The sequence below is a fragment of the Epinephelus fuscoguttatus genome, linkage group LG1, assembly GCF_011397635.1.
Source record: "Epinephelus fuscoguttatus linkage group LG1, E.fuscoguttatus.final_Chr_v1".
NCBI classification, from domain to species: domain Eukaryota; kingdom Metazoa; phylum Chordata; class Actinopteri; order Perciformes; family Serranidae; genus Epinephelus; species Epinephelus fuscoguttatus.
Genome location: NC_064752.1, coordinates 50,016,582 through 50,033,852, shown reverse-complemented (window position 1 = coordinate 50,033,852; position 17,271 = coordinate 50,016,582). Strand labels below are relative to the sequence as shown.

Sequence of the window (17,271 nt, the reverse complement as noted above, 5' to 3'; positions counted from 1 at the left end):
TGGGATGTGTTGTAACTTGTGTAAGTTAAACTGTATCTGTGTGAGTGAACATCTTACCCCCGCGTGATGTGGGCAGCGGGGTCCAGCCACACACTTCAAGTGCTGCCAAGTACTAATTACTACTAGGAATGGGAGGGGGGGGGACTAAATCTTTTAAGATTTAAATAGCACATTATTGCACTTTTATAATGAGCACCGCTTACATTGTGCTTTTAATAAATACTACTGCATTGTTCAAAAATTATTAATTGTGTCTTAAATTATTCTAGGGGGGTACAGCTTTGTTGAAGGGGGAGTCATGTCCCCCCTGTCCCTCCCGGGATTTCTGCCCCTGGCCGCTGTGTACCAAAAAGCTATGATAACATTGATGAAACCATGTCATCCGATACTTCATGGAGTATTCATTCAGGCTTCTACACAGACACACGCAACGCAAGTTGGCAAACCCCCTCCTCACCATGCTGGCTGTGTTTACAACGTAGGACTGTTGGGGCAGATGTAAATCAAAACAAACCAATCAAGTCTTGTCTTTTGACAACTGACAAGTGACTCAACCTCACACACCTCATCCCTCTCCCCGCATCACTGCGTCGCTGACAGCAGCACTGGCCTGTGATTGCATTGGCCTGGCCTGGAGGTTGGGGAAAAAATGACAGGCAGGCGAGCAGGCCAATCACAGCGTCCCTTTTAAAACCTTTCTCCTTCAGCAGCTCTTTCCACCTGGGAAAGGCTACCCCAATGTTGACCCTCATGTTTTGAATTTGGCGGTTGCGTTGCCTTTTTGATTCCCTTTTGTGCTTTCTTGGCGACAAGGTTTCCATTTCCCCTGATGCTGCATTTGCATGATCCTGCATCTGACTTTGTTATGCTGCAGTAGTGCAGGCTTTCAAATTTGCCGGGGTACTAGCGCAGCGCCTCTTGCTCCTCTCCTTTGGCTTCTCAGTCACGCAGCGCTGGCCTAGCTCTCAATGAAAACACGGGGCTATTCCCTGGTAGCGCTATATGTCCCTTGCTAGTGGATGTATTTTCAAGATGGCGAAATGTTTTGGAACCCCCCCAAACGACTTCCCGCCCAATGTACAAACAAATCCGAAATTCTCCTTTTATGAGAATAAGTCAGATTATTGGTGGAGGTAATAGTACACCAATGATGACATATTTATGAATGCAGACATCGATTTTTGCCAATAAACAACTGAAAACGCTACACAATGTCCCTTTAAGTAATTAAAGTGTTAAATAACAGTCATGTTTTAATTCACAGTCACAATCCCCCAACTGCTCGGAGCGCCTGTCATGGGCAGCCCCACTCTGACATTTCTCCACTTAGTGCATGTATAGGTCGTGTTTGTGCATGTGTGTGTTCGGACCTGTGTGTAATTGACAACAGAGTGAAAAAATTGAATTTCCCCTCGGGGATTAATAAAGTATAATAAAGTATATATATATATATATATATATAAATACGTATATATATATTAGGAGTGTAACAGTACACAAGTCACGGTTCGTTTTTTTTCGGTACAGTAATGAAAAAAATAGACAACTATTAAATATCTTTTACTTATTGGTAACCTTATTAAAACATACCACCACAGCAAAGAAAAAAACACATATATTGTGGCTACGTACTGCACACAAGACAGGACTAAGAAAGAGGATCGAGAATTTAATAGAGCAACGCGTTTCGCTTACAGCTTCATCAGGCTCATACTGAGCACAGGAAGACAGTGGTTTAAATAGGAAACAGCACTCTAAGAATTTACATCTATAATTGAACAACAAAAATACATACCATATATATACTGTTTCAATGGCAAAAATACCATTATACCATATAAAATACGGTATAATATATGTGTTTTTTTCTTTACACGTTTGTACTTTTGCCACAGTACCAGCATCTTGACTTCTTGTACATGGGCATTTTTGATACCACCACAGCAGTTAACTCTTTTTACACAATTTTTGAATGAAACAAATATATATAAAATCCTGCTTTTTCACATTGTTTGAATGAAAATAGAAAAATAAAATTGAAAAATAAAATCCTGCTGTTTTTTTAACACATCTTTTGAATGAAAAATATAAATATAAATTTCTGCTTAAACAGTTTTACTCAATTAAAATAAAAAGTATAATGCAGCTGGTCAGCTTTAAAGCCTGCTCGGATTCAGTTTTACTAGGAACTTACTTAGCTTTCCCACTTTGTTAAAGTGCAGTAAACAAAACATGCTTCAATATCTAAAGTGCTGCTTAAACAATTTTACTCAACTCCAATGGCGTTGGTTATTTCTTTAGCGCGATGGTCAGGGAAACACTCTTTCTTTTTAAACGACGATATCGTAGTTTGCATCAGACTGCATTTTCTAGTTGTGCCGGTTAACGTTCAAACTCGGGTGGTATCGCTTTAGGTGTGTTAGCATGTTAGATGTGTTTCCAAGTACACACCCGACCACTGTTCTGCAGTGTCGGCACACTGCTTTTGTCTTGTCCACTTGTTTATTTCCATCTTCGTATTTTACCCTGAAACCAAAGTGTTCCCAAACAGAGGACTTAAGGTTTGCGGGTGGGTCTTCAGGTTCGTCAGGCTCACTTGCCATGTTGTCAAAATGCGAGAATGCGCTGCACAAAGTGAAAGCGGAGATTTACGGGACTCAGTCCGTCACTCAGTTATGTCAGTCGGGGAACTAGATATTTTAAAAGGTTCGTCTCGCAAAAACGGAATTAAAATAAAACAAAATAAAATAAAATAATATCCTGCGCCCAATAATTCGGTACAGGGTCGTGCCGAACCGAAAGTCGCGTACCGAACGGTTCGACACAAATACATGTACTGTTACGGCCCTAGTGGAAAGACAAATGTTCGTGAATGTAGTGCATGTGTGAATAGTAAATGTCACAAGCAGTGCCTAAAAGGTTATCCCCAAAATTTACGAGGAACCATGTGTGAAAGAGGCTTAAGTTAGAACCTTGTTAGATGCTTAACCTCCAACTCTTATCGACTCCGCAGTACTTGTGTCAGTATTTTCAGACCTCAGACCTGCTCTTCACCCTCCTCTCTCTGTTCCCTCTGTCCAGGTGAACAGTATGAGAAGGCCATTGAGTGTGCTAAGACCTTCCTGTTGTTCCACCCTGACGATGAGGTGATGAACCAGAACCTGGCTTATTATTCTGCTGTGCTGGGTGAAGACAAGGCAGACACTGTATCAGCCAGACAGGTACAGTCTAAATCACACTTGGTAGAGGCTCTTTTCTTGTGAGTGCAGTCATTTTTAGCGTTGTATTATGTTGTGTTATCCATAATGATCAGTGGCAAATCAGCTCACACATGGTGAGAGAAAAATAGCCTCCATTAGCATTCAAATGTACTCAAGGGCTTGACATTAAAAAGGCATTGATGGTAATCAAAAGCATATAAAAGTTTGCTGCCTTTAAAAGAAGCAATAAATTAGATTTTTACAGCCTCCAAATGTCCATATTCTGCAGTACTTATAGTGGGTTAACAGGGTTGTTGATCAATTCTAATGACAATGAATGAAGAGTTTTCTGGCTTTCCAACTGAGCTCACTTTCCAGCCTGTGCTCAGTTTTGGAATAAAAACACCCCAAGGGTGGAGGTGTGGGTGATTCTTCACCAACAAAACCCCTGACACTGTGTCAGTGCTGTTTCCTACCAAGGGCGGAAATTCCATTTCATTGTTGGTGGGGGAGGGGCAATGAACAGAAATATTTCTCAAGAGCAATTTTTGGGGGGGACCAATAAAGTTGCAGTCAAATTTACTGTTGTAACACATATAAATGGAACCAGCATGGTCAAATGTCTTTATTAATTATATTAAAAGTAATAATAATGTTTAGAACAGCAACCCTTATTAATACAGTAGCCCCTATATAAAGGTTTTTAATATGTTCAACCCACATTACCTAGAATGACTAGTAATTGGCAATGTACATCAAATATGGGTGTCGTTTTTCTTACTACAAAGAGTGAAAATCACGATGAAGATAGGTTCAGTTTGAATTTATCTTGTCATCATATATTTATGTGGTCATTCAAGTGTCACTCACAGTGTCATCTATCTCTATTATTTAAAAGAAGTAGGAGACACCTGGAGCAACACCTGTTAACTGAATTAAAGCTAATATATGCCCAATTGGATTTAATTTTCCCAAAGAAGCGGAGTTATTTGTTTTGCTGTCAGTGTAAAAAAACGCTCACATCACTACGGAGGCTGCAAGAGACTTCTTTTTTTTCAGTGTTCGCTGTAATTATGTCATTTTTATTAATCAAGTCTTCATTTATTTATTTATTTTTTTTTTTAAGATTATTTTTCGGGCTTTTTTGCCTTTAATGTATAGGACATAGTGAATTGGGGTGAAAGAGAGAGCGGGGGGTGACACGCAGTAAATGGTTGCAAGCCCGACTCGAGCCTGCGACCACTGCACAATCCACTTCTCTACTGACGCCCCAAGTCTTCATTTATTTTAAAGATTATGAACAAAATATACACCATGGCAACGACTTTAAATGCAGGAAGAATATACTTGGAACTTAATTGTTTAAGGTACGTTGATTTTAAATATAGAAATATTACAGTTACCATTTACAAAAGATTAAAAAAAAATTGGTATGAGAATGAAGTATTCTCTTATGTTAACACTTCTGTAAATTGTAACAATCCAAACTGCACTAAAATTGGTCCAGAATTTTTTGAGATTTTTAGCAGCTGGGCTGTTTGTATGACTGCTGCATTCACACAGAAGATTCAACTGTGAGGTAATGAAGTGAACAAAGCGCTGTCTGGTTACAACTGGTAACATGTTTTATTCTGTTGAAAAGTAGCAGTAAATAAAGGTGTTCGACATGTCTCTTGTTTTAAGTCAACTTTTGCAAAGTAGTTACTTATAGAAACTCAGTTTTCCTTTACTCTGACACAGATGTATTTACTATGTTTCCTGCATGTGTACACATTTATAGTGCGTGATTTTTGTGCTCCCTGTGATAATGCAAGTTAACAAACGAATTGCTAATTATTATTATTCTTTATTTTTAATTTACCAACCCTACATAAACTAGGTTTTATTTGTAGAGACCTTGGACCCCATTTATAAAACTCTGCGGGGAATCCACACTAAATGTTTGCGTATGTACATATGAGGAAATGTACAAATGCCAAAAAATATTCTGATTCATAAAACCATGCTTACGCTTGCCAGTGCATGATTTCCTTGTATAAATCCCAGATCAACTTGAAATTGTCCACACATAAACAGCATGAATGTCCTGCTCTCTACACGCCCACATTCAACCATAAATGGTCAATGCAAAGCACTTCATTAATGCTGATGTACTGTATAGACATGAGCTGGCTGATCAGTGGTTTCTTTATGGTAAATCATGGCAACAACTGAGAGGAAGACCAAGAAAATTAATATTCCTGACGCAGAAATTGAGGTGCTTGTGGGTGAGCTGGAGGTTAGAAAACACATAGCCTATTGTTTGGTGGGTAGTAGGGTCACAAACTAAAGAAAAGGCAGTGAGTGGGAACATGTTGCTGCTGCTTTTAATGCAGTCAGTTTATCAAACAGGACACTAGCTGCCATTTAAAAAAGAGCAGATCTAAAGGTGGATGCCAAAACATTCAGATGTCTTTGCTAATTACCACAATTCATATGTGAAGATGGTGAAGATGTGCCGGGTGATAAGCCGAGTACCGCAGTATCTCCAGTACGCTCTGTGTGCCTGACAGCACACTCGTGTTCCCTGCAGCCATTTTACACACAAAAAACTATCTGACAACTAAAATGGTACTAGGATTTATATGCACAGTACTAGAGGAGAGTATTGAAAACTGTTGATGCAGTGTACTGCAATTGTTTAATGCTGTTTGATGTTATCTTGGATTTCTACAACCGATATTAGTTAGCCTGGTTAACGTGGTCGAGGTGAAAATGACTCAGTATATTCACACTTATCAGGTAAAGGAAAGCCAAACTTTCCTGAATCCTGTCACTTGCCAAAGCCTTGCATCATCTGGCTGCACATGGTGCTCTCCACAGCTGACCATGAGTGTCAGCAGCGTACAGTCTAGCCCCGACCCTCTTGAACCTGTGCTCCAATGGTGGGGAATGTGATGATGAGACAGGACCAATGAAATACTGAGCAGGATTTGATTTGAGATTTAAGGTGACATATCTTTAATAATCAAAAGGTGCTTATGGAAAAGTTCTGGGTCACAACACAAATAACACTGCTGCATTTGAATGTTAATGAAGTAGATCTGTAAGAAAAGTGTGATATGAAGAGAATTTCAATGTGTTGAAAATTAGGGATTGGGCTCACAGACAAATAAGCAAATAGGCAGGGGCTGGAGCTGCTGGGAGAAACAAAAAGTCAAATCAACTCTGAAACCAATCAGTAGGAATTAAAATATATTTTTTAATTAGAGTACAGTACATCTAAAGTATCACAACTTACTCACTTACTGCCACAACAACAGAAGTTGTTTGGGACTTGCAACAGGACAGACAGGATAATATACAGCACCGCATTACTATTAATCCATCATATGAATACATGTTAAACTACACAAAGCAATACGAGGACATACAGACAAGACAGCAAGCTAAAAACAAGTGTCAACACAGTGTCAACATATTTAGATGCTATCTTTCCAATAATATTTAGAGTGATATTAGCACTCTTTGACTAGTTGATTCTTTTGTTACACCTCCACACCGGTAATAGCTGTGGCCAGAGGCATTATGTTTTCAGGTTGTCCGTTCATCCGTATGTAAAGTACTTCTGTCCCTTCCTTGAGAACATGGTATCTCAAGAATGCCTCAAGGGAATTTCTCTATATCTGGCACAGATGTCCATTTGGACTCAACAATGACTGAGTAGTTTTTGGTGATGAAAGGTCAAGGTCATTGTGACCTTGCATCTGTTCCATTCTTGTGAATATTATATCTCAGGAACACCTCAAGGGTATATCTTTAACTTTATAACAAACCTTCACTTGGATGGAAGATGTACATTTTACACAATTTAAATGTGTTGAAAATTAGGGATTGGGCACACAGACAAAAAAGCAAATAGGCAGGGACTAGAGCTGCTGGGAGAAACAAAAAGTCAAATCAACACTGAAACCAATCAGTAGGAATTAAAATAGTTTTTTTTTTTTATTATTACAGTAGGGCACCAAAGCTGACACCAATCACAGGGTAGAGCAGTCTGTGAGATACCTGAGAAGTAAAGGCCATAGTCCACAAATATTATTTCAGTGTTTTGTGTAACATCATGTCACTTCTTCCACTGGATGTTCTTGTGGGACCTCTGTACCAACCAGCCGTTATTCATCTCTGCTCTGTGATATACACCTCTCAGATGCAATGTCAAGCTCATGCAGAGTTACAGGCCAACATCAGCATGACAGAAAGGGAAGGGAAGAGACTTGTTAAGGAGGGATCTACTTTGTTTTATGAGTGCTTTGTTCTGCTGGTCACCAACACAGGCTGCTCAAAACCAGGGATGACTTAATGCCTCACTCTTTTCTGCACTTGAGCATTTAATTGAACATGGTATCCTATGGATATATGTGATGAAGCTATTTTGCGGACTGGTTTGCAATAAAGTTTAATTCGATTTTTTTGTTTCTTTTACCTCCAGGTGGTGAAAGCGTACATTCAGCAGTCCATACTGGAAAAAGAGTTGCTCTACTTTGGATATGAAGCCTTTGGAATCACTTTTGTAGATCCAGTGAGTGAATAAATCATTTGTTATCCTTCATATTTTGCTTATTGACACAGTGGGTTCATGCAGGATGACTTGTGTCTTCACTTTATTTTATGTTCAGGACACATGGACTCCTGAAGATGTCATGCCTAAGAAACTGAGAGACAAGCAGAAGTAAGACTGAAGACACTGCATGAATGAATGTATTGTCAAAATGACATCATAGCCTGTCATGTTATTCTACCTGTGTGTGTGTGTGTGTGTGTGTGTGTGTGTGTGTGTGTGTGTGTCAGAGCCGACAGAGAGACTGCAGCCAGGATCACAGAGGAAATAGGTAACCTTATGAAGGAGATTGAGACTCTCGTTGAGGAAAAGAAGAAGGATTCTTCAGAAATGGCCATGATGATAGCACCGCAGGAAGGTGAACATTTCACATTGATTACTAGTGAACCAGATTTTAGTGAAGGGATGGTGCATTTGTTCCAAACAGCCTCACGATGTAGTCTTTACTTTTTCATATGTTAACATGTTACAGTAAAAACCTTAAATCAGTGGCCTTAAAATGCGGTCCGTGGTCCGCATTCAGCCCGCGAGCCACCTATTTGCGGACCGCGAGCTGAACATTTGACTCCTTCACTGTGTGTGTTTTTGTTTGGTCAGCACGTGTAAATGGGCTGTCATATCCATGCCAATGATGCGCTGATAGGCTGTATTTTACTTTCGCTTTTGAGGTGGTACGCTTATCAATACTTTGCCAGCAGTAGGAGCCTAGATTGAATGAAAATGGCATGTTCCAAGTTCGAAAAGAAAAGAAAGGTGTTGAAAGGTTTTTCTTTATTTGAGTATTTATTTGAATTTATGTCAAAATGGAAATGTAGTATGTATTTTTGTTGTTGTTTTGAATAAAAAGGACATTTTGTTTTGAATATGACAGTATTATGGCTTGTGGCGTGATCATCTATCATACCCCCCCCCCCCCCCCCCTTTACACACCTTGACCTTGTGACCTTTCTCCTTTAGGCGGTGCTCTGTTGTATGATGGCATCAAGGTAACCATGACATCGAGGCAGCTGAATGGCACTCAGCGGGTGCTGCTGGATGGGGTGATCAGTGATGATGAGTGCAGGGAGCTACACCGCCTCTCCAATGTGAGTTATCTAAAGTATCACAACTTATTCACTTACTGCCACGATAACAGAAGTTGTTTGGGACTTGCAACAGGACAGACAGGATAATATACAGCACCGCATTACTATTAAACCATCATATGAATACATGTTAAACTACACAAAGCAATACGAGGACATACAGACAAGACAGCAATCTAAAAACAAGTGTCAACACAGTGTCACCATATTTAGATGCTATCTTTCCAATAATATTTAGAGTGATATTAGCACTCTTTGACTAGTTGATTCTTTTGTTACACCTCCGCACCGGTAATAGCTGTGGCCAGAGGCATTATGTTTTTGGGTTGTCCATTCATCTGTATGTACATAAAGTACTTCCGCCCCTTCCTTGTGAACATGATGGCCTCTAGTTTTGCAGACCGGGCGAAGCGAAGGCGCAGCGCACCTGGGCTTCACCAACTGGGTGTGGCCAGGCGGATTTTGCAAGTTTGGCACACTGTGTGCCTGGCGCAGCTACTCCTCTTTCCCACCACCGTCCCTCCTACCTGCGCGAGTTGGAAAGAGGGAGGAGAGAAGGCGTGGAGTGGGTTTTACACACATCACACCAATCAAATGAGCCCCTCTCCTCGCCCTTAAATGCGCCGCGCGAAGGCGTAATGAGAGTTTGCTCAATTCACCATGGCAGAAGAGATCAGCAGCGTCAGACGGCCAAACTTCTCCCAGGAGGAAACTGATGTTTTGGTCCAGGAGGTCCAAGCTCGCAGTGTCCGAATATACGGAACTGCAAGCAGACCTCCACGGGCTGATGATGCAAAGGTAGCCTGGGAGGAGGTCACCACAATTGTAAATCAATGTTGTGTTTCTCTCGTGCGTGCGCGCTCTCTTTCTCTCTCGCAGTCTCACTCTGTTTCTTTTCTTTTGACTTTTCTGAGATGACAGATGCTGAATATATACTCCCTATCTGATGCTGTGGCTGTTTGTGGTTGGCTGAGAGGGATGTGAACTCATTATTTTGCAGCTGTGTTAATCAAATCAGGTTGGGTTTCCATTACACGTGCCAAACGTGCCAAACGGTGCCAATCCCCTTTGATCTGACATCAGATGTGACGGGACAGTCGATATAGAGATACATTTATGTGCTGATTGCAGATAGTTGCATTGAATAGTGATTTTTGTGGGTATTTATTGCATTGTTAATGTGCCTGATATTCTGGAAACCTGCCTGTGAGGTTTTGGTGACGTGTGCGCACTGTCCGCCCGTCAGCCAAACTTCCACTTACACCGGCTATGCTCCGCCTGCGCTGACAGTAGACCTGGTTTCAGCCGGCGAGCTTTTAGCGGACACCTCCCCCTGCTGCGCTGCCACACCCATCTCAGCGCACCTCGGTCTACCAAACTACCAAACTGAGCACGCCTCGGGTTGCGCTGCTCGAAACTAGCTCTGCGCGGGGTTCGCCACCCTGCGCCGCGCCGGGAAACTAGAGGCCGATATCTCAAGAATGCCTCAAGGGAATTTCTCTATATCTGGCAAAACTTCCACTTGGACTCAACAATGACTGAGTAGTTTTTGGTGATGAAAGGTCAAGGTCATTGTGACCTTGCATCTATTTCATTCTTGTGAATATTATATCTCAGGAACACCTCAAGGGTATATCTTTAACTTTATAACAAACCTTCACTTGGATGGAAGATGTACATTTTTGTCTGATAGGATAAAATGATGAAGTGATATAATTTTATATCCAAAAGGTCTAAGGTCAACTTCACAGTGACATCATAATGATCTGCATAAAACAATTTTCTGTCTATTATTCAGCACCATATCACAGGAACAGGAGGGAGGCATTTGGTCACTGAATTGGTGACTCTAATTTTGAAACTGTGCTGATTGTATAGATCTTCTGTGTGTGAAGCATCCATGTTTTCACAGACATGGATGGAAACTGCAAGAGAAACTTGACTGGTGCGTGGAGGCATACAACCACGATGCAGTAATTATAGTGTTAGTGATTTCCTGTAAAGTTAAAATGTCATTCTTCATCTTCAGTATCACTGTCATTTTAATCCTATTTTTTAGATATTGAGTCCTCATCGTTCACACATTGTTTACTGCAAAAGCATAGATCAGCGCATTGTAAGTCCCTTGACCTACAGGAACATTTTTGTGTTGAACAATCTCCTTTGCAGTGGCATCTCACCATTTCAGTGATGGCCTTAGGAGCTGGTAGTACATTAGTAGTAGGGGGTCTCAGTTGGCCTTTATCATCCATGTAGTAGCCATTTTGCAGAGGAACTCTTGCCTGGCCCCGAACTTGAGCTTGTACATGTTGTTCCCCATCAATAAGCTGTTTCAACACATCCTTTGTAGGTGGTAGCTTGTGTCTCTCTCTGCCTTATATTTGTCAAAATGTGCCATATCAGCTTTGGAATGTTTCTTATTGCGATTCATTTTGAGTAATAGGAAGTGCACACAAACCTAGTCAAGTGTTTCTGTTGTTCCTCCGTTACTCTAAAATTATCTGAAAGCATCCTCAAAGCTTCAGCGATGTCATCCTCAGCTTCAAGAAAGATCTTGAACAATGTTGCGTTATGCCAAGTTAACACTGCATGAGTTAAGCCCTGATTTGCCACTAATTTAAAATAATTTAATTCAATCAATCAATCAATCAATCAATCAGTCAATCAATTTTATTTATAAAGCCCAATATCACAAATCACAATTTGCCTCACAGGGCTTTACAACATAGAACATCCCTCTGTCCTTATGACCCTCGCAGGGGATAAGGAAAAACTCCCCAAAAAAAACCCTATAATGGGGAAAAAAAACGGTAGAAACCTCAGGAAGAGCAACTGAGGAGGGATTCCTCTTCCAGGACGGACAGACGTGCAATAGATGTCGTACAGAACAGATCAGCATAACAAATTAACAGTAATCCACATGACACAATGAGACACAGAGAGAGAGAGAGAGAGAGAGAGAGAGAGAGAGAGAGATGCAGGTAATGACAGTAGCTTACAACAACATTGTTGAAAGTAATAATATTATAGTTGTAGTTCTGGCTACTGTGGTACAATATGTTGAAAGTATGTATTAATATCTGGCAGTATACATGTGTGACAATAGTCATATGTGTATAATAACAGTAGAAGTATGACTAATGACTAATGATGGCAGCAGCAGCAGAGTCTATTCACTCCAATGAGAAAAGTGAACATGAGTACAGATTATGACCAATTCTCTCACCTCATAGTCACTAAATTAAGTACTGGACTCAAGTTATTAATAACCTGTGATGTTTGTAATCACCACAAGTTGACACGCGCATCACAAGACAAAGGCCTATTCATGGGAGATTCCTCCTGGGGAAGGATTTTATAGTGTGACCCTTTTGTTGCTGGTCAGTCATGTAGTGTGAAAACCACAATAACTTCAAGACTTCCCACTACAAGACAAGTTGTGTAGTGTGAACTGAGCTTAAACCAACTCTTCAAACCGTACAGTATTGTCAGCAACAGAAAATGCTCTGAGTGTAGATAATGCTTTTGTCTTTTCTGGACCTATAATACCCCGGGGATATTTGGATCTGCAGAGTAGAGGGCTGCATTGGGATTGGGAATCTTGTGGGAGCGGGCGATTTAAACTTTGCTGCGGGCGGGAATGGGCGGCTAAAAAAAAAACACTGCAGGATCTGGATGTAGCCTATAGTGACAGGATGGAGTTAACAAATGTTGTGGAAAAGAAGCTCAAACAAGGTCTGAAGGCGCACTGAGCACTGACTTCCCAGTGCTCTCAAAGCTGGCACATTTCATCTTCAGCATCCCCGCATGCAGTGCGCCTTCAGAGCGGGCCTTTAGTGTCTGTGGGCGCATCTTGGAAGAGGGACGCACGGGATTGGGACTGCAGTCGGTCAGCAACATTCTCTTCCTCCACAGCAATATTATGGCCAAGTGATTCATTTGTTAAATTCATTCTTTTCATTCGTTAACTTTGTTTTATGTTATTTATTAGTGTTATTTGAGCCACTCACAGCCTCCTCTCGTTGCTATTTGTTAATTACATAAAGAGGCGTGATGATGCCGGTGTTATTGATTATAGGCTTTATGTTTATCTCATTAATGTTTTTTATTCAGGTCTCTCTTAGAAAAGAGACCTTAACCTCAATCACTGCGTGATTATATAAAGGTAGAAAAACATATAAAATACAGAGGAGAAGAATAGAATAGGAAACAGCCTTTATTTCATTAAAAACTAAATGAAAACAACGAAATAGGAGCGCTATTCCTGACCAGTGCGTCAAAAGACATGCAGGCCAGGGAAACGAAACAATCAACCCCATGAATCTTCTTTATTAATAGCTTATAAAATGACATGTTTTCTCCTGCGGGAAGACACAAAATCAATGCATCTCTATTATTGTGTGGGCATAAATTCTCAGAGTTTTGCAAGAGCAGACGGGAGTGGACATACAAATTGCGGGTGCAGGCAGGAGTGTAACACACATGTTGCAGTTGCCGGCGGTAATGGTCAGAAATTCAGCAGACCAAGGTGCCAGTTCACCTCCTGGGCACTGCCGAGGTGCCCCTGAGCAAGGCACCGAACCCCCCAACTGCTCGGAGCGCCTGTCAGGGCAGCCTACTCTGACATCTCTCCACTTAGTGCATGTATAGGTCCAGTTTGTGCATGTGTGTGTTTGGACCTGTGTGTAATTGACAACAGAGTAAAAAATTGAATTTCCCCTCTGGGATTGATAAAGTATATAAAATAGGAACACAGAGCGATCTGCTGCTGTGGACAGCTGTACAGCAACAACACCCCAACCTTTTTGATATTTCCTCTAGGGATGTTACCACACAGAGTAAAGAAGGAAAAATGATGGGGTGAAACAGCAGAGGCACTTTATCAACCCAGTGAGTACTGCAATTAGCAAACATTAGCCCCTTTTCCACCAACATTTCCAGGAACTATTACTACAAGGAATTTATTTACCTGGGTAAAATAATTCCTGGTAATCTGTGTGGTTTGCGTTTCCACTGCTCCTCAAAGTTCCGGAAAATTTATTCAAATTAGCGTGATGACGTAGATGATTCGGCGCGTGCCCTGTATTTGGCTCCCCCAGCTTGGCTTTTTGTCTCAGCCAGCAGCTAAGTTTAAAAGTATTTTAAAGTAAGTGTCAAACTAAGTTAATCTACATACAGACAGCTGTCATTTGAGCTTATTAGTTACAATTCACTATCAGCTGAGCTAGTGTGCTGTCCTTCTGTAAGACATGACATTAGTGATGGTGGACGGAGCATATTGAATATCACTGTCTACATGTTTACATGTTCAGGCTTGCTGAACACATGTATTGATAAAGTATTGGCTTCTTACCCGCTACAGTTTAATGTCACTTACAGTAACGAGTATAGCTGCTGTCAACTCGAGTCATTTTCGAGTTATCTTCACTTCATTTCTACCGCGGCTGCCTCGGTGTTCACCAGTTACCGTTTAAAATTGTCGTGTAGTGTGAACCAGGCATAAGTTGAACATCTGCAGATTTTTGTTTTGCTGTTGATACAGCAGAGCAGATCATTAAGTTGTCAACTTCCCATCAGCTCCTTTAGTATATTTTAGGCTGCTGCTTTATAATCATCCATGAGACTGGCTGCAGTGTGTGTGTGTTCATGGCATTCTCAATGGTTCTGTCAATCCATGGCTTCTGGTTGTGGAATGATTGGGTACACTTGCTTCTGTTGTTTTACAAATGACATCCACCACAGACTCATTGAATTCATTAATGACATTGACAGAGGTGTCCTGGAACATGCCCTATCCTTTGATTGGCTCCATCTCTCACATCACTGGGGGATGCATTGAAGCAATTAACTACTAAATTCAACTCAAACCAATTTGATCCAGCTAAAAACAGGTTATGGGTGGTCACCATTTTGAAAGTCCAAGATGGCCACCACAGAGACTATGAAAAAAACAATGGAAAAATGGTTTTGAGGTTTGTCAGACTTAAAACTTTACAAAAATGTATAGTTTATAAACTCCCCCACAATTTTGAAGAAGGTTTGAAATTAGGACATTGTGAACTTGACTTAGGAGTTAGTAGAGGGTAAAGAGGGCAAATATTGGACATATCAAGGGCCAGAAACATGACTCCATAGATGTTTATTCTGTCCGCTAGTTAAGAAAATAAGCAACTGTTTGCTAATATGTTAGCCACACCAACTTTATAAAGTGATGGGATATCAGTGATGCGTTAACTTTTCGTTTCACTGTGGCCAGAAAAATGGGTGCAGCTTTTACAAAGGCTGGTTGTTGTTTATGAAGGCTAAATGTTTTTAATTGATTTGAAAAAAAAAAATAAATAGGAATTAAATTTAAAAAATGAAATTGCATACCTGTCATTACAAAATACTAGTTGTTGGAAAAATTAGTAACACTGTAAAGTGCTCCTTTAATTATAAGGCACTATTACTTATTTCATTCTCACTGCTGTCAGGTGAGTCAAATCGGTGTTTTTCATGTCATCGTCATTTCTTAAAAATCATGTTTGTGTTTCTCCAACCTTCCAGGCAGCCATAGGTTTCCAGTCATTTCAGTACAGTCTGAAATTCACAACAGTTGCAATGGGGTTTAAATGACAAATAGTTGGAGAATTGTCCATTTCAATTTCCAATTATTCAAATAAGACACTGTAATCACTATAACAGGTTTTTTTCTTTAATGTCAGCAGTGTTAGAGCTGATTTATTTTAAAATAATAAGGTACAGGTATGCCTTTATTTATTATTTCCAAAGAATGTTGAAATTCTTCTTGTGTCACCTGTTTGTGTCCCGTGTCTGTGTATTTTCACTGTGTGTGTCAGTCAGTCCATTATGTCTGAGTGTTGATGTTGTGCATATTTCCCAGGCAGCTGCTCAGAAAGGTGACGGCTACAGGGGCCGCCCTTCCCCCCACTCTCCCAGTGAGATGTTCCAGGGAGTCACTGTCCTGAAGGCTGTAAAGGTCTTTATTTCTGTTCCTCTAAAGCATAAAACATAAAAGTATTCAGTCAAACCTGTGATGTTCTCATTACAGAGCAGTCATCCAAGACACGTTTTAAAGGGGACCTATTATGCTCATATTCAGATTCATACTTGTATTTTGGGTTTCTACTAGAATATGTTTACATACTTCAGTCAGAAAACACATAATTTTCCTCATACTGTCTATGCTAGGACACCTCTGTTCACTCTCTGTCTGAGATGCTCTAGTATTATTATTATTAATTATAATAACTTTATTTGTATAGCACTTATTTAAACAAGGTTAAAACGTGCTTCACAAAGTGCATGAGAATAAGAACAATAAGATTACAATAATTTGAAAAATGTCAAGATCTAAGAAAAATAGTCTGTATAGAGGCAAAAACAGAATAAAAAGAAATAAAACTCAAAAGTTAGAAATCAGAAAAGTACAAATCAGGCATTAAAAGGCAAAGCTTTCCTATAAAAATATGTTCTAAGTAATGATTTAAAAATGGATAATGTGCTAATAAGCCTAATCTCCGCAGGCAGAGAATTCGAGAGCCTCTGGTCCTCGGAAAAGACACAGCTGATTTAATTTTGATAATATTTCTTAGGTGGAAGTAGCAGGATTAAATGAGAATATTGACATCGTTCAAAGTTGAATTGAGAATCAAAAGTGATGCCTATATTTCTTTCTATAAATTTTATATTAGTTGCCAGAGGACCAATAAACAGTTGTAATTTGCTTACTAGTTGATCAAGGCCAAAGATTATTACTTCTGTCTTGTCTGAGTCTAGCTGCAGAAAATTACAAGTCATCCATTTCATAATAGCACGAAGCACATTAAAGTGCTCAGGCAGTTAATGTTATCTGGCTTAAAGGACAGGTAGATTTGGGTGTCATCAGCGTAAAAGTGTTCAGATACCCACACTAAAATGGCTGATATGAATGGAAGCATATAAAGTGAAATCAAAATAGAACTAAGAATAGATCTCTGTGGCACCCCACACATCAGTGGAGCTGAAGACAAAACAAAATTATCAATGGAAACTAGGGCTGCCACAATTAGTCGACTAATCGATGACTAATCGACTATTAAAATAATCGATGACTATTTTAGTAGTCGACTAATTGGTTTTGAGTCATTTTTCATAGAAAAGTATTATAAAAGTACCACAAAATACTCTTACTGCAGCTACATTCAAATATTGGCAGCTTTATACACTCTCCTGTGACGGTGATCTAAAACCCTTTGGCATGAGTAAGAAACAAGATATTAGATGACGTGATTTTGGGGTTTGGGAGAGACAGACTGACATTTTTCAACATTTTAACACATTTTTCAATGAAATCATTAGTCGACTAATTGAAGAAATAATCGACAGATTAGTCGACAATGAAAAT

At 40.0% G+C, this 17,271-nt stretch overlaps 1 protein-coding gene across 1 annotated transcript in view; it reads left to right on the top strand.

Moving 5' to 3' along the window:
• p3h1 (prolyl 3-hydroxylase 1) overlaps positions 1 to 17,271 on the top strand; it is a 36,276-nt gene that overhangs the window by 7,886 nt on the left and 11,119 nt on the right. Inside the window, exons 5-10 of the mRNA XM_049571016.1 lie at positions 3,082 to 3,221; positions 7,672 to 7,761; positions 7,859 to 7,911; positions 8,031 to 8,158; positions 8,758 to 8,885; positions 15,769 to 15,864. Coding sequence (XP_049426973.1) covers positions 3,082 to 3,221; positions 7,672 to 7,761; positions 7,859 to 7,911; positions 8,031 to 8,158; positions 8,758 to 8,885; positions 15,769 to 15,864 — 635 coding nt within the window. The remainder of the gene's footprint in view (positions 1 to 3,081; positions 3,222 to 7,671; positions 7,762 to 7,858; positions 7,912 to 8,030; positions 8,159 to 8,757; positions 8,886 to 15,768; positions 15,865 to 17,271) is intronic.